This window comes from Quercus robur, chromosome 7 (genome assembly GCF_932294415.1).
Source record: "Quercus robur chromosome 7, dhQueRobu3.1, whole genome shotgun sequence".
Taxonomy (NCBI): domain Eukaryota; kingdom Viridiplantae; phylum Streptophyta; class Magnoliopsida; order Fagales; family Fagaceae; genus Quercus; species Quercus robur.
Window position 1 is genome coordinate 17,415,362 of NC_065540.1, and position 22,624 is coordinate 17,437,985.

The window sequence follows — 22,624 nt, forward strand, 5'->3', positions numbered from 1 at the left end:
CTGTTCTGGATTATTTTGTATATCCAATTGGTAGGCCATCCAGCGGCAAAAACAGAAAAATAGTTGCCCATGAGATGATTTACTCCTCTAAACTGCAAATTATTAGATGTCATTTTTATTTTTGCTTCTTTTTTTGTTCTCTCCCTATAATTGGCAACTATTTAATTGTCATTCTTCCTTAGAACGGCAAATCTTATATGTTGTTTTCTTTGGGTTAAATTACAATTACATCAGTTAACCTTGATTTATTTATTTATTTATTTTTTTCATTTCAGTTCTTCAACTTTGATATGTTTTTAATTTAACAATTCCGTCCAATCCTGTCATTAATTATTCACTTTCTCAAATGGCATCTTTTTTTTAGACTTAATAGTATGGATTGGACAAAGGAGAACAAAATGACTACATTGCAAATTGGATGGAAGAAGACGGAAGGACTACCTTGGAAAGGAATGGAAGTAAAGGATTGAAAGAAAAAAGAAAAAAAGAAGCTTAATGGATTAAATTGAAAACATGTTAAAATTAAAAGGTTTAATCTGTAATTTAACCTTTTCTTTTGCTTTTCTTTTTCGTCAAAACAACAGCCTTCATATTATTTTTTGCTTCTTCTCAAAAACAAAATTATTATTATTTGCTGTTATTTTAACCATGGTAGATATCAAATGAATTATATGTTTTTTTGGAGTAATTATACTTGTCTGTTACATCTCACATTGCTTAGACATGGCTCTCTGTAATCTTAAGCATGAATTATGCTTTAAAAATTCTTCTCAAAAAAAAAAAAAAAAAAAATTATGCTTTAAAAATACTTTTAACAAAAGTAGTCTTAAAGAACTTTCCACTTTCTTGATACTAATAAATCCTTCAGTTCAGAATTTTATACGACGTGATTATGAATCAACTACCACCAAACACTAATTCTGAGTTACTGTTTTTTTTTTGTTTTTTCATTCTCCACCAGACATAACTCATGAGCAATCAATAGCATGAAAAGAAACCTAGCTATTGTTGGACATGGTATGATTGATTTGTCGAGCACTAGATAAATTAGCATTCAAAAAGTTTATAAGTAGTGCTTTTGAGGACCCCCATGTGATGTGCTTTCATGATGTTGAAAGCCATTTTCATTAGGTTCCCTTGGGTTCCAACTTCCAACACAGTTTATATAAACTAGCATACTTCAAATGTAAGCCTTAATTATTAAACATAACTGAGTATTTAAGATTTATGATTACAAAAAGACAACACCGTATGATCCAACTTTGAGGGAGTGCTTTGGCTTACATATAATTAGCATCAGTGGGCTTGTACAACATGCGCATGATAGATATCATTTTGAATTGCAAGAAATCATCCACCATGTTTGGCCAGAGGGTGCAGGACATACGTATAAAGCAAAGGGAAAATGGGGGTTCACAATTAAAGTGCAGATAAAAAAGCAAGACACTGCTTTTGTTTCAACAGCATGCATATGTTTGCATCATACTCTTTTTTAATTCTTGTCCTTGCTTTATCTTTTTACCCTCACTCTTGAGCCATTCACTCCATTATGTTATCATCTCTTTTGATTATAAATTACCAAAAAAAAAAACACCTATCTCTTTTGATTATTTTAAGAATCAAAATTGCTTTTTGCATACTCCCCCCAAATAAAAAATGGTTCTACATTGGATGGCAGAAGACATTTTTTCCCTTTTTCCTTATTTTCATTTTTGATATAAGTAATTATAGTATTAAATTCTATACTCATTAATTTAACTTCAAATTTTCAAATCATATGCATATATCTAAACTTAGATACTGGATCCTTCAAACATACCCCTCAACAATAAGAATGTATCTCATACAATGTATATATGCCTCCTCCTTCTATGACTGAGACACAATGTGAAAAGGAAAATGCAAACATCCAATGCATGAAATCAATATTGCTCCCCAACAGAGGCCAGGTGTGGGTAATTAGCAACAAGGGTTATTTGGACTTGGATTAAAGAAGATGTGAAGTTCCTCCAACTGCATATAACAAACATGAGATAACAAAGGACAGATTCAGTCCATGTGATCTATAGACTATACTCAAGATCATCTTAACAAATATATAATGGTGCCTCATTTCCATATCAAACCGGTGAAAAGGAATCCGACATTACAACTGAATAAAATTAATAAAAGAACACAAACAAAATTACAATAACAAACAAGATTGTGAAGAACAGGACCTTCAACAATCTTTTTCTCTTTTTTTTTTCTATTGCTTAAAACAAACAAACAAACATACCGGATTTATTTTCACCGGAAAATACATTATATGTTGCTTTTTCTCAATCTCTATAACTTAGATTCACTCTAATTCTTCCTGGCCTTCTGAAGGGCACTGGATGAGCTCCAGAATATTAACCACCTCACTCATGTCCGGTCTGTTTGATGGAACCTGAGAAGCACAAATTAAACCAAGCTTTATCACTGGAATTGCCTCCTCTGCAGGAAAATTATGCCGGAGCCTCCCATCAACACAATCCTCCACCTTCCCTTCCTCCAATGCCTCTCTCACCATGTCACAAAGCACCACCACATCATCCTCCATATACTCCACAGGTCTTTTCCCTGTCACCACCTCCAAAACCAATACCCCAAACCCATACACATCACATTTCTCAGTAATTTTCACAGTTCGACAAGCAAACTCAGGAGCCATGTACCCAAGAGCACTCTGGATTTTGCTGCTCAAAACACAACGGTCTAACATTGGCAATAGCCTTGCAAGGCCAAAATCTCCTACTTTTGGCTCACCAGAGCTGTCTATCAGAACATTTGTTGATTTTAGATTGTAATGAATAATATTCATTTGGTGCAAATGGGCCAACCCTTTTGCCATCCCAAGAACAGTGTGGAATCTCTGTCGCCAAGAGAGGCAGTTTCCGTTGTGCCCATCGTGGAGATGCTTATACAAACTCCCACTGGAGATGTATTCATAAATAAGTAGTTGCAATGATGGAGTCCAGTAATACCCTTCAAGGGCCACAAGATTATGGTGCCTGATCTTCCCAAGTGTCTTCACTTCCCTATCAAATTCCTCTTGGGACTTAATTAAACCTGAGATGGTTAGTTTCTTGATTGCAACTGAACGCCCATCACGAAGGACTGTTCTGTAAACAACTCCAAATCCACCACGACCAAGTTCACAGTCCTTGTTGAGCAGTGCATGAGCCCCAGAGACAAAGTCAGCGTCACCCGAAAACATGACAAGCTTGCCATAGTTTGGATCATTAATGGGGGAACAACTGTAATCTTCCCCTCCAGATAATGCAAGTGGAGCAGCAGAATGTGACATTGAAGACCTCACACGGATATTGAGAACAGTAACAGCTACTACACCGAGGGCTATGAATACAGCTGCACCAATGGCAATGAGAGCAGAGATACTGAGTAATATTTTGTGATGATTCTGAGAGGAAGAACCGCCAGGAGAGGAATCGGAAGAATTAGGGTTAAGGACAAGAGGTTTAGGATGGACAGAAGGGCAGGAGCGATTAACAACAGAACCACATAGGGATGGATTACCAAAAACAGATGAGGGAGAGATAGTGTTGAAGAAGCCCCCCACTGGTAGCTCACCTTGAAGGTGGTTGTGGGAAACATTAAAAGAGACCAGTTGGGTAAGATTTGTCAGCTCTTTCGGTAAGCTTCCAGAGAGTTGATTCAAAGATAAATCTACATATTCAAGATTGGTGAGGTTTGCAATGGCTGAAGGGATTGGGCCAGTGAGGTTGTTCTGAAATAGGATCCTGCATAAGTTGACCAATTAGAACAAAAGGGAAAGCTATTAGAACAATGTAGTTTCTTTAGCTTATTTTGAAAGTACAGAATGATCTTAATGTGACCACAGCAAAAAGGTAAACATTAGAATACTAGACCAAAGACAATTAAGCTCAAGAACACAAAGACCATATTTTCATTTATGGTTAAAACGATACAGAGAGATTATTATTATTTTTTCTTTATATGGTAAGATTGTAGTGTAAAAGTAAAGAACCCTATTTAAATAATTAAAACAAAATTCCATGAGTCAAAAAACATGTTCTCTATCAAGTACTACTGCTCAGACTTTATGCTTAATAGTTACTACTTACTGAGAGATCTAATTAGGACTACTAAAAATAATTAAACTTTGTCCACAGTGCATAAGTAGAAGTGTAGAACGCCAATTCACACTAACTTAGACAAAGGCATCCAAAAGAGAGAGAAAGCCAAGAAAGCAAAAACAAAAAAATGACATTCAAAAACCATTCTCAGTTTTACTACCTCATCAAGTCAGAAAATCCACTGGAGAGCCTTAAAAAGCATCAGATGGAAGACAGAAAAATGCTTATCCAATTATTTTTAATCTTTCCTCCAGTCAGATATGCCAGCCAATTAATGCTTAAGAGGAAATTAAGGACAGGTTAAACTGTTTTTGACCACAAATTAGTAGTGTATTGGCTTGTTATCAAGGATATTGAGGGAATCAAAGCTGAAGTACTCCATAACCTTAAATTATACATTATTCACATAGCTCCAAAGATTCTCAATAAATTAAAGAAACAGCAAAGCAAACCAAAAACAAAGAGGCAGAAAGAGAGCTTACAAAGATGTTAGAGATGAGCAATTCTCAATTTCGGTAGGAACTTTCCCTGTTAAAAGGTTCTTCTGCAGCCTCAGTTCCTTGAGTGAAACTGCCCCTCCAATTGCAGAAGGAATGCTTCCATTAAGCCGATTGTCGCTCAAATCAAGAACATATGTAGACTTCAATTCACCTATGCCGGCAGGAATAGAACCAAAAAGACGATTCCTGGACATATTCAAGAACTGCAAGGTACTAAGTACACCAATGTTAGCTGGAATTTCACCAGAGAATGCGTTTGAAGATATATCCAAGACCTGAAGACCTTGATAAGATGCTGCTATTGATGTGAGTGAAGAATATTCCGGACTTTCACCAACTCCCTTTCCAGAAAGTGAAACACTTTGTACACTCGGCTTAAAGAACCATGAAGGAATACTGCCATTCACCTGATTATGGCTAACATCAACAGCCAAGAGGTTAACACAATTTTTCATTGACTCTGGCAAGTTCCCTGTAAACTGGTTCATAGATAAATTTAGATTCTTTAATAATGGAAGATTTCCTATTGAATTTGGAATCTGACCCGAAAAGTTATTCGCTGAAAGATCCAAAATCTCAAGGTCTCTCAATTCTCCAATCCAGTTCGGAATTTCTCCTGTGAATGAATTTCCACGCAAACTCAGAGAAGTACATGAACTAAGTCTCTGCATTGACTCTGGAAGACTCTCAGAAAGGAAATTGTCACTAAAATCAACCAATTTCAGAAGAAAACAACCCCCAATATCCCAGGGAAGCTTGCCAGAGAACCGGTTTGAGCTCAAATTTATAGCTCTCAAATCATACAAGCCTTCAATTCCTTCAGGAACTACTCCCTCTAACAAATTATCTGACAAATCAAGAGCCTGAAGCCCCCTCAAATACCATAATCCAGAGGGCAATTTCCCCAAAATCCTATTAGATGAAAAGTTAACCGAAACCAATGTGGAGCATAAACTCAAAGAATCAGGAATATTTCCTGTGAGATTGTTCCTAGCAAATGAAACCACTTTCAATGATCCGCATTGTTGAAAAAAGCCATCTGGGATATCCCCAGAAAGCTTATTCCCACTGAAATTAACAACTTGTAAGCTTCCAAGGTGAGCAAGATCAGGGCTTATAGTCCCTGTGAAGTTGTTATTGGAAAGTGACAGAATTTGAAGGAATTGCAGCCTCAGGAGGCCACGGCCAATGTGCCCGGATAGCGAAAACCCGTCGAGTACGAGTTCAGTGACCCGGTTAGTCTTAGGATCACATTTGACTCCGACCCAATTGCAAGGACTACTAGCATCTTCGTTCCATGATGTTAGTTTGTCCTTTGGGTCTTGAATTCCAGCCTTGAACATAATCAAGCCCAGAATGTCATCGTTGAAAACTGGGTCTAAACAATGAACTATAGCTGGAGCTAAAACAACAAAAAGGACTACTAGCTTGTATAGCATTTTCAAATACCAAAAGGCTGACACAGAAGAATTCAAATAAAACTAACAAGAAATGTCATTTTGGGCAAGCTCAAAAACGAAGCTTCAAAATGCAAAAAAGAGTGAAATTTTTTGTATCGCACAGAGAGAGAGAGAGAGAGAGAGGAAAGTTCCTAAGACACAAAATGAAGCTCAATATGGACAAACAAACAGAGTGTGAAAGAGTTACAGATCATCTATGAATCTCCAAATCTTATTAGAAGCTCAAAAAAGAACAAAACAGAGAAAGCAAGCACTTTGCAAATTGCATTAAGGCAATTTTGTACTAAAAAACAAAGCAAAGGAATCCTCAACAAACAACAACAACAAGACCCACTTTCCTCTTTCACTTCGTATAGTTCAAAATTCACTTGCTTTTCTTTTCTTCTTTTTATAAAGCAAAGTAAAAAAAAAAAAAAAGCAGATATACTATACTAACAGTGTATAATACAAGTAATTCACACTGTATATTAATAATATTATACAACCATAACAAAAGCTCAAATCAATTATAAAAAGACAAACCCAACAAATAAAAAATAGAACTTTGATTAAGAATCGAAGATTTGAGGACTGAAAAGGTTTGTGTTTGGAGTTACAGAGGTTGCGCCGGAAATGGTGCCGGAAGCTGACACGTGTCAGCGAATGGACCCGAAAAGTTCGCCGTAAAAGCGCTTTCAGAGAGTGAGACAGAGAGAGAGAGATAGGATTTTGGGAACCCTAGTGTGAGAGTGAGAGAGTAATAAAAGTCTTGTTCTTCGGAGAGCAAAGCAGGAGCATTTAAAGCTGGTTTTAACGCCGAAAACACAGAGAGAGCTAGAGAGAGAGAGAAGGGTGTAACAGTCTTTTTAGATTGTCTTTTTTAGGTGGCCTTCCTAGTCCCTCCTGGGACTCTTTTTCTTGGTCAAACCAGTATCCGACGTGTCATCCATGCTGGTTTTTTTTTTCCATTACTTCACCATCTCACGTGCTTTGTTTCTTTTTTTTTAATTAAGAAAATTCCAAACTTGCAAATTTGAAATCACAAGTTTACAACAATGGAGATAAATGCATGTTTCATTCAAAACAAAAAAGAAAAAGAAAAGAAGAAGAGATAAATGCATGTTATCTTTTGAAACGTTAGGAGATGCCAATTGAGTTATAAGAATAGTTTTAAAAATTAAATCGAGGGTAAAATCAAATTTGCCTCTGATTCCCAATTTTGACCTTTTTTTTTTAATTTTTCATTGCTTTTAGGCATTTTTTAGGACTGGACTAGTCTTTAGTTTCTGGTTCAACCAGTCAGACCGGCTGGTTCAGTCCGTTTTTTAAAACTTTGGTTATAAGACTCTTGGTATTTGAGTAATGCTATAAACAACAATTTTTACATCTTTCATATATTCTTTTTTTATTTTATATATAAAATAATAATATATTAACATTTGGCTAGACTATTCTACTCTCTATTTATGAGTCATAAGACACCCTGAAAATTCCATGAATTAATAGTGTGATGAATGAAACTTGTGACTTATGGGTCTATGGTATGGTCTTCAAATCTACCACTCTAATTTACCTAAAGAAACCACAACAATTGAATTGACAATATTTTATTGTTTTTTATTTGGGCCTGTTACTTAATCATTTTATTATCTATTATTAACAACTTGCCAACTTGATAACTGTGAACATTTTTGTGGCTCAAAAATTATTGATTCAATTTTTCCCAATTAACATAGTTTATCTTGATTAATATGTAATAAAAATAGTATTATTCATATAAAATGGATGTTTGAACTTTTAATTTTAACTTGTTAATTTAGCAAATTATGAAAAATGTTATGGAATTTTGTTCTCTCACCTTATTTATTAAACTTGTTCTATTCGTGAATTTTGAACATAATTGTTAGTAACATATGAAATTTTCATTTTACAATTGATATCATCCAAGCTCTTCTTTGTCATATATTCTTTTTCTTTCCGAATTTTGTGGAATAGTTCAAGATTATAAATTGAAAGTAATCCTATGAACAAAGTTTTTTTTTTTTTTTTTTTTTTTTTTTTTTTTTTTTTTTTTTTCAATGTTAAGAAAGTCGTATTCTTAGGATTATGAGGACCTATAAGGACCAAATAAGTGGGGCATACTTTGCGTATGCATATTTTAATAAAGTAACATAGTGAAAATTTAATAATTTACCTTGTAAGGCATGCAAATACTGCAATCATTTCCACAAATTAAGCAAGATCTTTTGTACTATGGCATGGGAATAAGGGAACATAAAATATAATAAATTTATTTTGAATAAAATTTAAGACAATGATATTTGACCCCAAAAAAAAAGATTTTCTATTGACATATAAACTCACATAACTGTTTTGTAGTATGAATTTTGTGAAAGATTAATCGGTCAATTCCGCAAACGTAGAAAAATAAACTCCATTAAAAGTATGTGATTTTCACATGGCCCCAGGTGAAAACTAGAACGTTAAACTTACGGTGAATACCCAAAAAACAGTAAAAAGACAAGGCCACTGCGTCCTTTTCACTCCAAATTGTAACGTTGTTCGAGAACATAAGCACCTTAGGATCAATGGAATTTCATCACCAATCTAGAGATATTCTTTTGGTCTGAAATGAAATGAAAGTAAAGTCTTAAAGCCAAAATGCTATTATAGACTTTATAGTATTTTATTACTTACTTTGTTGTTATAATTTTCAACTACTTTCTTATTACGATATCTCAGTGTATCAGTCATAATGGGTTTAGAATTTTTTGTTGTTGTGGGCTTTAATAAATTGACAGAATATGGACTCTACAACCAATCTGTTTTGGCTGTAGCTCTGTTAGTTTCACTTTGTTTGACTTTGAGATCCTCTGTGTTGTGGTGTCTAATTAATTGACTTTCCCAGTGAACAAACAAAATCGAATTCTTACACTTTCCAGCGTACACACCTAAGCCTTAGCGATCTTATCGATGTTACTATTTAAGTATAAATTAATGTCTCTATCTTTAATTTTGTTTCTTGGGGTTGTCATTACACAGACAGACTTATTATGAGTGGCGTAAATGGCGCTTCATCAAACACTCAACAAATCTAGCTTAAGACTTGTGGGAATTCCTTGGTCCAATTTATATGATAAACAATAAAGGGATGCAAATCTGCCATGGATTTTTGGAAGAATATAAGCACGTGATCAAGGAGCCTCATTCTCAAGCACCTCAACCTAGATAAACAATGGAGAGAATTGGGCTTCTCTTTCAATTTGGGCTTTTACTTGGTGCTCATAATTGATGCTGGAATGGCATCCCAACTAGCCATTAGTCAATGCCTATTTCATTATGTAGATCCACTCATACAGTAGATTCACATTTTATAACAAAATCTTTGAGCTTACACTAAAAATTAATTAGTATCTTACTCTGATGATAAAGAACTATTATCAAGAGCGAACAACATAAGTTAAAACTCTCTATAAAAAAAAAAAAAAATTATGACAAGATATGTATAAAATAAGGGAAATGTTAATGGATAATCTAAGGATATTAGTTTATGAACTATTTTTAAGAAAATTTTGATAAAAAAAAAAAAAAAAAAAAAAAAAAGCAATTTGTAATTGTTTTAACAGTTTTTTATATTTCCTATAAAGCAGTATGAAAATTTTCTTTAAATGCTTTATTAATAATTGTCCTAAGGGTACCCGTTAAGAGGACTCATAAAATAATTATTGTTGACACACTCGCAACAATATCTCCCTCGGAATTTGTTATGGGTTGGCATCAATGGTTTTGAGATGATAGGTCTTGACTCTTGGTTTAATTTCTCAAATGTTTATGGGTTGAGGTTGAATATGGAGTTTAATTCTTTAATTATGATCTTCTTCTTTTTTCGGTATTAAATTCAGATCAAGTTGTGCCCACTTAATTTGGTGTTCACCAACCTAATTAATCCAAGGTTGTACCTTGTAAATGAAGTGGCATTTGTGCCTACTGGGATGAAGTCACCGAGCTAAAGTTACACTTTAATACTTGGCCCATTAATCCTAACCAATGTCCTTGGCTTTCATTATGAATCAAGACTAGTAATGATTTCACAGCAACCTTGGTTTCATTTTGACTCCTACAGCACAAGGAAGGAATTGAAAAAATGGGCGAAGATCGAACAAGGGCCCAAAGTTAAAACAGATTTGGTGCCCCCTTCTAAGTACTAACCGAGAAGATGCTAATTACTGACATATTTGTAATATAGATCAACTGCCTCTTTTAAATTTTACTACTGGCCAACTTTGGAAGCATTTAATCGCAGCTATAGCTTGGGAAGTCCAGGAAGGATGGGATTGAGTTTTTAATAAAGTAACCGCTTTTATAGAATTTTTTAGGATACAACCATCAATTCTTTGGGGTAGAGGCACATTAAAGTCATTCACTTTTCACTACGCAACTCTCATAATGAAGCACGACAAACAATAAGCCTATGTTTGGTTAAAAGGAAAGAGAGAGAAAGGGAAGAAAAAGGGGTCAAAGGACTTTATATAATCCTTTGTTTGGTTTGACGGAAAAAGATGAGAGAAAGGAAATATGGAAAATAGGATGTATATACTAGTATACAGCTTGTTCTGTTAGATACCTTAGCTAGACCCTTTGTTATAATTTTCTACATGTGTATAATCCAAATGAAATTGAGAAGATTACATTGAATATCATGTTTCACCTGATAGTTTATGGGGTAATTATCTTTCTTAAGTCGCATCAATAGTTGAAAAAAAAAAAAAAAAAAAAAATCTATGTTTGCGGCAATCTTGTGAACATAACTCTGATTTTTTTTTTTTTGTGTTACCAAAAAAAAAAAACTTTGATTTTTAATGAATCGCATAAATTTACACATTTATGTGTGTTGATCTTTCTTATTGTTTACATTATAATATTCCATAAATCTAGTATAAGTTTCCTAGTTGCTAACTGTAGGAATAAATGCCCAAAATTTTATATTGAGTCTCGGGTTTTGACCGAGAACGTTGGTTGGTCCAAGGACGAATAAATAGTAGTGAGGGTGTTAAGCTCAAAGTCTCATGAGTGGATTGCGAATAGAAAGGTTGGGGAAGGCAGGCAGAGGAGGAATGTCTCCTCGGATAAACAAAGCATAAATCAAATGTGTATCCCACCATTTAAGGTGACCTTTCAGGAAGTTTCACTGATAAGGACTTGCTTTGTAAACGTACAAGAGGGATGAGAACTCAGAAATATCTAATAGAAAAGTTGCTATCACCACATTAAATGCTCTGTAGCCAACTCTCTAGCCGCATTAATGAGGAAGTGATCTCTGAATAATGTTTTTCAGCCTTACAGCTACCCCCAAAAATTTCAAGAGGGTGCTGATGGAATAAGGATCAACATAAGCAATCTACTGTCCACACGTAAGGTAAAGATGAGAAAGAAGAGATGGTATAAATTAGAGTGAAGACCCTAAGTGAGAGGGAGAAAAAAAGAAGGAGAGAAAGCACTGTAGTAATCAAAATTGCATCTATAACCTTTTTCAGTTGATTTATAGAAGAACTAACCTCCTCGGACTGTGCCGAGGACGAATTTACTTAAATAGATCCTTCCTACTTTTGCTTGATTGTCTTTTAAATCCATTCTAATTGCTATCCAACTTGTTATAGTCTAGTTTTCCAACCCACTCTCTACAAATTCATTGTATTGAGCTTGCTAGGCCTAGATCCATTTACATTTTGGGCTTGGGTTTCAAAGCGTGTCCTTACACTAACAATCTAGTGTTTTTTTTTCCTTCCTTTTTTTGTTAATAAATTACAACAATGGAGGAGAGGAATTTGAATTTGAGATGCCCTCATTAGAAACACTAAAATCTAAAAGTTTAATTAATTAATAACTAAAATCTAAAAAATAAAAAATGCTACGGCCTACAGGTATAATAATTTTTTAACAAAGTTTTAATGATAAGATGTTACTAGTTCTTATTTTGACCCACTAATGGCATAACTTTTTATCTAACTATTCTCACCTAAGCTTTAATGTAGAAATCTTTTTAAAATATTGTAGAGATATTCTTTTGGTTTGAAATGAAATAAAGTAAAGCCTAAAGCCAAAATGCTACTTTAAAGTTTAAATCCAAAACACAAAGAAAGAAAACCAAATGCTACTAGATTTTATTTATTTTTTGATCTTGAATGTGTTTCTTGGGGTTTTCATACACAGACAGGCTTATTAGTGAAAAAAATGAGAGAGGCGTAAATGGTGTTTCATCAACACTCAACGAATCTAGCACAAGAATTGTGGGAATTCTTCAGCCTAATTTTTATGATAAACAAAAAGGGATGCCATGGATTTCTGGAAGAATTTAAGCACGTGAACAAGGAGCCTGAATTTTAAGTCCCTGAACCTAGAAAATTTTGTTTGCTCCTATAGGTTGGAATTGGACCGGTGGTGCCCAATATTTGGGCTTTTTATGTGGAAATAACGAGAGAGTTGGGCTTCTCTTGCAATTTGGGCTTTTACATGGTGCTCAGACTTGATCTACTTTGCACTATTTTTCTTTGAGATCATGCACTTCGATCTAGTTCGCTTTAAATAGGCTTAGTAATTTGGGCAAATAAACTTAGTCAAATTAGGAAATTAGTTACTTGAGATTTCTCATTCTCCTTGTTAACTTGTTAACTTACGCATTTCTCAAAAGTCCTATTAAATTGGGTGTTTCTGAACTCCAAACTCTAAATTTCGTAAGTCCAATATTCAATTCGAATTAGTAATAAAATTTTGAGATTCATCTTGAGTCACTTGAAAACATAATTTAGGAATTAAAGTTAATATAAAAATTGGTTTGTACTCAAACAATGTTAATGATCTCTATAACTCTTATTGTAGTTGTTATAACAATGTTCATGATTCATCTTGAGTCATTGATCTTCTTCTTCTTTTTCCTTTTTTTTTTTTTTAATTGTTTGCAATCAAACATTCCGTAAATCTGGTTTAAGTTTCCTATTTCCTCACAATAAGATGCTGATGCATAATTATACGGAATAAACAATTCCTTTATATGAATATATACAACAGCTTTAAGAGTTGGGTGGCACTACTAATACGTTTAATCTGAGCAAATACAACAGATTAGGCAAACCAACGTGATTGGTATGCTTCTTGTGTGTGAGAGAAAAGCTGCTTAGGTGCCTTGCTTGGCTATTGATTCAGGAATTGAAACGTGAAAGCACTGCTGCTTGTTACTCAATTCAGATTATTGTTGCATCTATCCCTTTCTTGCCTCTTTTGCTAAACCTAGTAACCCCATGAAAGAGAATCGAATGTTTTGAAAATTTAAACCGACACATCTCAAATTGGCTCACATGCACTAGGACCTGACTTGGTTCATTCTGGAAATACAAACTGACCTATAATTTTATTCATACAAGTCTTCTCCATTTCAAGTCCAATTTATATTACGGTTTAGATTTTTTGATCTAATAATGTATAAAATGTCATGTCATTTAAAATTTTAAATAACATAATAGTTTGTACACTTTTAGATTTGTAAAAATTTAATGTGAATCATGAAATAGACGAAATGGATCAGACTTGAAATAGAAAGGGTCTTCTTCCTTCAACTAAGGGAATGTAAAAGGGTTATTAAAGGGTCTAGTCAAGTGTCAACAATATAATGAAAATGGTAGAATAGTTCAAGTATACACTTTTAGACTTTAGGTGTTATATCTTGGATTTCCCAATTAAATCCAATCATGTGACTACATTAACCAATGAGTACAAAATAAAATATGTCATCTTCTTCTAAGAATAATTAAATTCAACTATGTGATTCATTAGTCAATACAACTGTATGATTAAATTTAATTGAAAAACCAAATGTATAGCATCTCAGAAATTGTAGTATTCTAATTTAGGAGCTGTGGGCATTGAAGTGAGAAATAAAATATAAGAAAAGGAACCATTTCCTACCAAAATGTTGAAAACTAGGACGAAGAAAGGTTGATAGTTTGGGCTTTGGTGTGGATCTTCAAATATTAATAATTATTTTAATCATTTATAGCACTACAAAGATACATGTTATTTGTATATGTATGTTTTTCGTATAACATATAAAATTTAATATAACAGTCACCACCATGTGCCACTATTTATCATCTTATGTTGAAGCGAATTGCAAAGGTTTCAGTTTATTTCTACTTGTTTTGAAGAGCTCTCACTCTCACTCTCACTCTCACCCAAAACCAAAAGCATATTCCTTCCCCATGACAGGATCTAAAGGCCAAAGGCCCAAACAAGACTGGCCCACAGAGAAGCAATGGACCGTATCAGACCCACCACTTTACAAGATTCAGTGGGGCTCACGCAAAATAAAATTTTATATTTGATTACGTGTCACCAAAGCATGATACGGTTCTCCCATCCTATTCCTAGGCATTTCAAAATTCATAATTTCAATTGAGTGTATGACAATAGCTAAAATAGTTGTTATCAATAATTGAGAGGAAATGTTGAACAATTTTGAAGTTCAAGAGACATTGCAATTGCATCATAATTTAGAGGAAAAATATGCAATTACCATAAGTTTTAAAAAATTATTTTTGAAAATATCGACAATTAAAGTGTCATTTTGGTTTTTGAACCTTTCATTTGAATGATCAATCAATGTGACAAATCAAACCTTATTTTTAATTTTATTCAGCAAATTTAATCATATGATCTAAAGCACTTAATCACATGATATGCAAACAATTTTTGTCATATCAACAACTTATAATTTTGAGTTGTATTGTGTGTAGTATAACTTGTCTCACTCTCCCTTAAAAAGTTATTATAGCTTTTAAGTGGAGTTGTTGTGTGCTTTTGCTCTTTCCCTGTTTCCTCTGTGTGTGTTTGTTTCAAAAAAAAAAAAAAACAAAACAAAACGTACAATTTTAATCCATAATAATAATTGCATTTTATATTGAATAAAAATTAAAAATAAATTACACACATCTCCATTTTAAAAAGAAGTAAACACACATATTAAACAAAAAAGAAGAAGAAGTTTGTTTTATGTCTTATAAAGTTGACTAAAGTATACTAATTTGGGATTGTTTTTATTTTAGTCATGTACATTTCAAAATGTTTCATTTTTGGCAATTTTTTTTTTATTTCATTTTCATAATAACATTGCCATTCATTTCATTCATAATATATATTTTTTTTTTACAATGATGAAAAATTTCAATATTTTTAAAGATATATTTTCATGAAATAGTTAACCATAAATAACACTTAAAGATCAGATTAGATTACTAATAAAAATGAATGCCATAACCAAAATAAAAATGTAATCAAATATAAAAAGTCAAAATAAAAAATTTAAAATGTAAATGTACAAATAAACAACAACACGTAATGTATTTTTTTTAGTATAAGATCATGAGTAAAAAATAATTTATGACCTTATATAACCTTAAGGGGACAAAAATATATTTCAACTTAATGATAATTTTTTTTTTCATCTAATAAAATATCTAGAATTTCAATCCCACCAACACCTAAAATCGATAAATTTATAAAAAAAAAATTTCTACTCTAGTTGAAATCGAAATTCATAAACAAATATAAAATGAAGAAAAAAAAGAAAAAAAAAGCAAAAAATTTCCCTCAGCTAACTCTCTCTGGTACTAAACTAAACTAAACCCCTTGTTAGCTTCGCCTCTCTTTCAAAAACTCTCTCTCTCTCTAAACTCTGTGTTTGTGTATTGGTCCGAGAATAGAAGAGAAGAGAAAGGAAAAATGAGTGGTACAATGGAGTCGATTTCGTTCTTAAACCCTAACCCTAGCTACAGGTCGAAGAAGTCTTCGTTGGCACAGTCTTCACGCTTCGATTCACTCCTCAGGCATCGCACTCGCACCTACAATTACAATTACAATTACAAGCTCTCTCTTTTGCCCAAACCTGTTTCCGTTTCTTCCAATGGGGTTTCCTCTCGTTTTCTTTCTCGGAACCCACCTCGCAGATTCATTGTAGCTTCCTCTGCTTCACACGAGGATTCGGTAGAGCCAAAATTTTCATTTTTTTTTTTTTTTTTTAAGTGTGTTTCTTTTTGTTTTGTTTAAATTTCTTTTGGGTATAGAAAATATGTTAATTTTAGTTTTTTTTTTTTTTTTTTTTTGCTTTTGATTTTGGTGTTGTGTTTTGAATTGGGTGATTGAATTCGGGCGTTGTTATTCAGTTCATGCTAAAGTTTTTTGTTTTATTCAGAGAAATCAAATGGGGATGCTATCTATTATTGAACATGGCAAAGCTAGAGTTTTTTTTTTTTTTTTTTTTTTTGGTGTGTTACTTCTTAGGTGAAAATACTTAATGGGGGGCTTGTTCTTTGGCTTTGTTATGGGAATTATGTTAGTTTTAGTTCAGTTTTGTTTTCTTGTGATTTTGGTGTTGGGTTTTGAAATGGTTGATTGAAAGAGCTTTGTTATTCAGTTCATGCTAAAATTTTTTGTTTTATTCATAGAAATCAAATGGGGATGCCTATTATTGAACATGGCAAAGCTAGAGTTTTTTTTTTTTTGGTTTTTGTTTTTTTGTGTTACTTCTTTGGTGAAAATACTTAGTGGGGTGCTTTTTCTTTGGCTTTGTTACAGGAATTATGTTTGATTAAGGCCTGATGTACCTGTTGGTTCTTATGTTGAAGCTATGTTTTATAGTTTGTAATTTAATTAGAGGTGTTGGTGTTTAGGTTCATCCGAGCCCCTGAAAAAAAAAAGGATTCTATTATTGCTATTGGTGATATACAAATGATTGTGACGAATTCGACAATGGGATGTGTCATCTCAGTTTTGCTTGTTGAGCTTGTAAGAAAGCTTCATTGTTACATAGTAACGGAATTTTTATTTGTTGCCGAAACATAGTATTATTAATAACCTCATCCATCTTTGATTAAAAGGAAAAAAAAAAGTATGATGTTGTGAAGAAAGGCAATATCTTATGGCTTATGTAAGGTGTGGCATCAATTAGGGCTTATGTATTATTATTTTTTTTGTTGTCACATGCATGCTCTTTAGTGAGTATATTCAAAATTTTCTTCTTGCTTGATCTATTTTAAGAGTATCTTAATTTTTTTTTCTTTGAAAAATAATTTCTATAGAAGAGTCAAGAAATTGAAGTGGAGAAGGGAAAAGATGATCATAATTTGGGAGCTGAAGATTCACAAGAAGTTTGGAAAGAGCTTCTAGAATCTTTCAAAGAACAAGCCTTGAAGATGCAAAGCGTTTCACAAGAAGCATACGAGTTATACTCTAAGAAAGCAGTAGTCATCCTAAAAGAAACTTCTGAACAGTTGAAAATACAGGCAGACAAGGCAAGAGATGATTTGATTGAGATAGCAAACGAAATTAGTGAAGAAGGCAAAGTGTATATCTCCACAGCTGCTGAGAACTCCCCAGAACCAGTCAAGGATATAGTGGAGACATTTAATATGCCAACTGAAGATCTGAAAGAAATTTCTAGAGTTCATGACTTCCGCGTTGGAATTCCCTATGGTACGTGTAATGTATGAGAGTGTTGTTTGCAAAAACTTGCTATTTGATGCTTTATTGTTGCACTTCATTTGGGGACTCGGTTGCGTCAGTTTGGGTATAGATGCAGTAGTGTGAGGAGAAATGGCACTAAACGTGCATACTCTGATGCAAATTTTTATGTTGCTATATGGCTTTATTGGAACTATGCTATGTTTTAATATACTTTTAGGCTTGTATAAGAATTAAGCAGACGATGATGTCAAATGATATCAAGTGCTTTTATTATGCTTCAGTTCAATCTTGTCATGATGCTGCTAATGCTTTGCAGGTCTGCTCCTTTCTGTTGGTGGCTTTCTTTCCTTCATGCTAACGGGAAACATTGCTGCCATTAGATTTGGTGTTATCCTTGGTGGCACTCTTTTGGCTTTGAGCGTTTCAAGTTTAAAATCATATAAAAGAGGAGAATCATTTCCTCTAGCCTTGAAAGGACAGGCAGGTTAGTTTATTTAAATTTAGCGTCTGCACCGCTTGCTCTTATGTCATAATTGGCTTTATGATCATCTTGCTTGTTTTAGTGATCAGAATATATCCCACATGTTTTGGAATACCTTGTTCACTTGGCTCTTAACTGTTTATGTCTGGTATATGCCTGTTATATGTTATGTGATAAATAATGCTTTCCTTTCTTTTCATTTAATCAATGTGAAAAGCATGGCCAGGAAAATTTGGGGGGCAATGATTTTTTTTAGGGTAACCTGCCTTGGTGGCTTTATTCTCTGTTGTTGGGCTTGGGAGTTTGGACCTTTACAAGTTGTATATGCCATTACCCAAGTCATCCCACCTCCATTTGACTAAGTGATGCGGGAGACGCAAGAAAATTATTATTTAGTATTATTTATGTTTGCTAGTCAATTGTATTTTTATGTTTTAGGTCTTATTAGTTTATTGGGTTATTAGTATTTTAATTTAGAAGCAAGGGTATTTTTGTAATAAGGCAATTAGGGTTTCCTAGCCAATTAGAACTAGGGTTTAGTAATCCTTTATAAGCAACTTATTGTACTCCTTGAGGGGACAGTTGATATTTTGATGAATGAAAACAATGGCCGTTTGGTCTTTCTTTGGTCTGGTGCTAACTCCAGGTCTACCCTAGGTGCTGACTCCTAGTGGTTTCCCCGCTTGGTGCTGACTCCAAGCAAGGCCTAGGTGCTGACTCCTAGGTCATATCTTTTATTTTTCCGTTCTTTCAATTTTATTCTGGTTGTCCTGCGTCACTAAGTGAACATATGCAACAAAAAATCAATAAATATTGTTGGAGTTGCATTCCAATCTTAAGAGTTGATTGGTATTATGTTGCAAGGAGAAGGCAGAGCTAAAGGATAAATCTGCTTAAAATTTCAAGTTTTACAGTGAATTTCTTTTTTGTGATAGATTTGTAGAATGGGTGGAGTTCTAAAATGGACTCATAGCCTGATTTAACGGTCAAGATAAGCCCATCTCCCATGCATAATCCCTGACCTTAATGATTTAATTACATATAGGTTTTGGCCTTTTGGGTGTAAATCTGGTGATCTGGTTCGGTCTGTTATGTTCTGGTTCTTGTTAATAAATAAGTTTTTTTTTTTTGGATAGCTAATAAATAAGTGTTTTATTGGCCAAATTTGAAGATCAATAGAGGGTTTTTTACTTTAGATTATTATAATGACCAAAAGAACTAAAAAAGGATAAAAGGTCTGTTGTTACCGTTATATATAGATGCAGTATGTTATTCATTTTGATTTCAGATGTTAAAGTCTATTTGTAGTTTGATTTCAGATGTTCTATGCGTCCGTTTTGTTTTGAAGTTTGAACTGGCATTTGAAGCTGGAATTTCGTCTTATTTATTGTTTATTGTTTATTGTTTTAGTTTGAACTTTATATACTATGCCTCTTATGAAATTATTTCTAAATGGAATGTTGGGCCTGCAGCAATTGCAAGTATAATATTTTTGCGGGAGTTAAGCCAGCTGTCTCAGGTAATAGATTCTTCATTTAGCTATTATTTTCAATTAATTTTTTGAGCCTCTGATTACTATTGTTCCTGGTTTTTCTGCTTGCAGGCTCCATCATTTCTGAGCTTCGTTTCAACAGTCATCAGGTTCTTATTATTCTTATGACTTTTATGTTTTTCGTTTCCTTCTTTCTTTGGATGAAAAAGCACCCTGGTCTTCGGTGGATGGTGTTATATCTTGATCTTCATCAGTTTCTTAATTACTTGGGAAAAAAAGAAGAAGAGAAGTTTCTTATTCTGTTTTACCAATAGTTTATTGTCAGTTTCTTCAGTGCTGGAACTGGACTTTATTGACGCTGTTTGACTCGTTATTCTGCATAATAGTGATGTAGTTGAATGACACAATGGGAATCCTTGTCTGTCTAAAACATGTCACCAGTCAGCCAAAAACTATATATAGCTTGGCTTGCTTGCCAACCATTTCCAACTAATCTTTGCATTACAACTCATGGTTAGGCAAGCCTGAAGAGAAGAGTCTTGGATTATAGTATGGCCCAAGATGTTCTGTCTTTTAGTAGGAATAATGGTGCAAGATAAGATGAGAATGGTGGAGATGAGTTGTGTGGCTAACCCCAAGTAAAAACTAAAAAGCTTTTGATTAGTTTAATTGAGTTGATAAATCATACGAGGTGGATGCTTTTGGCAATGTATGGTTTCCTATGGTTCCTATTGGGCTAGTTGAGGTCCCTCTGTAGAGCTGCAGATTATGCTTCAACTATCTTGTTTCAACTATACAGTGCACTTATCAAAAGAAAAGATCTTGTTCAACTATACAGTGCTTCATTTGGTCGTTCTATTGGTTTACTTATTTAATTAATCCAAGTTCCTTTCTGAGAACTCCTAATCTTCCTCCTCAAGCTGCTGTGTGTTGGTTGATGGCTGTAATCTGGTCACTTGAGCTCCCACTAGAGGAGCTTTATATTGTCTACTTTCTTCTGCCTCCTGCTTCCTTTTAGTCTCTCTCTCTCTCTGGCTTGCACAGACACATACACACACACAAAGAGGAAAACTTGTACCAGCAGATGCACCTTTTTTATGTGAGAGAGCTTAAAGGAATTATGCATCCCGAGATAAATTTTAGAAACTCTTGCATGGTTTTCACTTATGCGCAACCTTCGTTTTCTCATGCAGCGGTGCAGTGGTAGCATTCTTTATCTATAGGATCATACTGGATCGTAAAAAGCAGAGAGGCTCAAATTTGGAAAACCAGACAGAAAATTAGTTCATTTGTGTAAGGTTGGTTGATTTGTTCAATGTTTAGTCTTTCTGTTTCATCTATGCTTAGTGAGTGATGGATTTTTTTCGCCCTAGAGGAGCATAAACTGTGTGTTTGGTCTCATTCAAATAAATAACTACCTTTTTTAATCAATTTTTTATTTGCCACTAATACTAGCAGGAATTTCCAAGCTGGATCAAGATTTACAGTTTAAATTCTGACTTTAAGCCTTTTTACCCAGACATATGGCTCCTGTTTGAAGTAAAAAGCAAATTAACATTTCCATATGCTACAGGATACAAGTTTTACTGAACTATGACAGCTTCAGGAGGACACACCAATTAAGATCTGAGGCGTTATTGTTCATTGAGGTTGAAGAATGCTTGCCTGAGGCAAAAGAGAATCTGGGCTCTCGTTGGATTCAGTTTTAGTTTTGTATTTTATCTATTTATTAGGAAATAATATAGATGTTACTATAATGTGGTGTACGTGCTCTGTTCAGTTTGGGAGATGCTACAAAGTGATTTGATTTTCTTCATCTTTTACCTTATCTTTTTGGCAAAATATGTTCATTATGGTCATGCAGAATTCTTTGTTGGTGGTCCTTATCAGATTGTTGATCCCTTTTTTTATTCCATGATAATTTACACATTTAAGTGTATTTGTTTCTATAAATTAACGCATAGTTCTACTTCTTAGTTCTTTACACTTTATTACATCATCAATTATTCCATGAAAACAAAATAAGACTAATAGGATTGCCTAATGCCTGCACCACATGGATGCGTATTCATCATTTTGAAAATCTCCAATTCATGCTTTTTTTCGACACAGGGTGATACAATATTTTATCTAACAGTGTAAGTAATGCCACGTTATTTGAATAACATCTAGTTAAATGACACTGGAGGCCCTATAAATCTCCGGACCTCCTCCACCTACAACAAGATTTCTGTTTACTTCTCTAAGAGTACTTGCAACAGTGGAGCTAAATAACTATATAGTTATTTTAGATGTGCCAAAACACAAAAAAACCCCATGCAACAGTAGAGCAATAGCTAAATTTTTTAGCTGAATTGTTATAGTGCACATCTATCTATAGATAGATGTGCACTGTAGCTTAGAGCTAAAAAAAAAAGTAATTTATTTTATTTTATTCTAGACTTCTTTTTCTATTCATTCTTTTATCACCCCGGTCTCTCTCATTCTCTCCTATTCACTCTTAGTCCGTGCCTCTCTCTCTCAGTCACTCTCACCTCTCTCTCTCTTAATGTCTTTGACCCACGCCTCCGCTAGCCTCAACATCGCCGACCAAGCCCCAAGCTGTCGATCCACACCTCCGTCCAGTCCTTCATCCCAATGCTCACCCGACGCCGATCAGACCCATTCACCTCAAACCCACTTCTCTTCCGTCGATCAGACCCACACCAACACTGTCCTCCCCAAGCCGCAAGCCACCGCTACCGCCCATCTCTCTATTCTCTTTGCTGTGGTGGTGGTTGATTTTGGCTATAGTAGTGGTGGTGGATGATTTTAGCTTTGACAGTGAGTTTTGTGTATGTTGGCTATGAGTTTTGTGGTTTATGGTTGTGGTTGTGGCAGTGGGTTGTGGTTGTCATGACTGGTGGTTTGTGGTGACTAGTGGTGATGGGGTTGTGATTGTGGTTGTGATTTTGTTTTTGTTTTTCTTTTTGTTTTTTCTATGTTGTGTTGTGGTTGCCAAAGTAGAGTGGTGGTTGTGGCCGGTGGTTGTGGTTGTGGGTGTGGTTATGGCTGATGAT

The 22,624-nt window shown here is 34.1% G+C and overlaps 2 protein-coding genes across 4 annotated transcripts; one reads left to right on the forward strand and one right to left on the reverse strand.

Moving 5' to 3' along the window:
* Positions 1 to 2,087: 2,087 nt before the first annotated feature.
* LOC126692557 (leucine-rich repeat receptor-like protein kinase PXC2) lies at positions 2,088 to 6,874 on the reverse strand. Its single transcript, XM_050388192.1, has 2 exons — positions 4,625 to 6,874; positions 2,088 to 3,785 (listed from the first exon to the last, which is right to left on the reverse strand). The coding sequence occupies exons 1-2, from the start codon at positions 6,079 to 6,081 to the stop codon at positions 2,342 to 2,344; spliced, it is 2,901 nt and encodes a 966-aa protein (XP_050244149.1). The 5' UTR covers positions 6,082 to 6,874; the 3' UTR covers positions 2,088 to 2,341.
* An 8,840-nt stretch (positions 6,875 to 15,714) lies between these two features.
* Positions 15,715 to 21,494, forward strand: LOC126692559 (protein FATTY ACID EXPORT 3, chloroplastic). 3 transcript variants are annotated; one of them, XM_050388198.1, is made up of 7 exons: positions 15,715 to 16,113; positions 17,208 to 17,601; positions 17,909 to 18,076; positions 19,546 to 19,592; positions 19,677 to 19,714; positions 20,759 to 20,863; positions 21,021 to 21,494. In XM_050388198.1, exons 1-6 carry the CDS (start codon positions 15,853 to 15,855, stop codon positions 20,847 to 20,849), a joined length of 999 nt encoding a protein of 332 aa, XP_050244155.1. In that variant the 5' UTR covers positions 15,715 to 15,852; the 3' UTR covers positions 20,850 to 20,863; positions 21,021 to 21,494. The 3 variants fall into 3 exon arrangements, with proteins under 3 accessions (XP_050244155.1, XP_050244154.1, XP_050244153.1); XM_050388197.1 differs by having other exon boundaries at positions 21,024 to 21,494; XM_050388196.1 differs by having other exon boundaries at positions 15,717 to 16,113; positions 21,139 to 21,494.
* Positions 21,495 to 22,624: the final 1,130 nt, after the last annotated feature.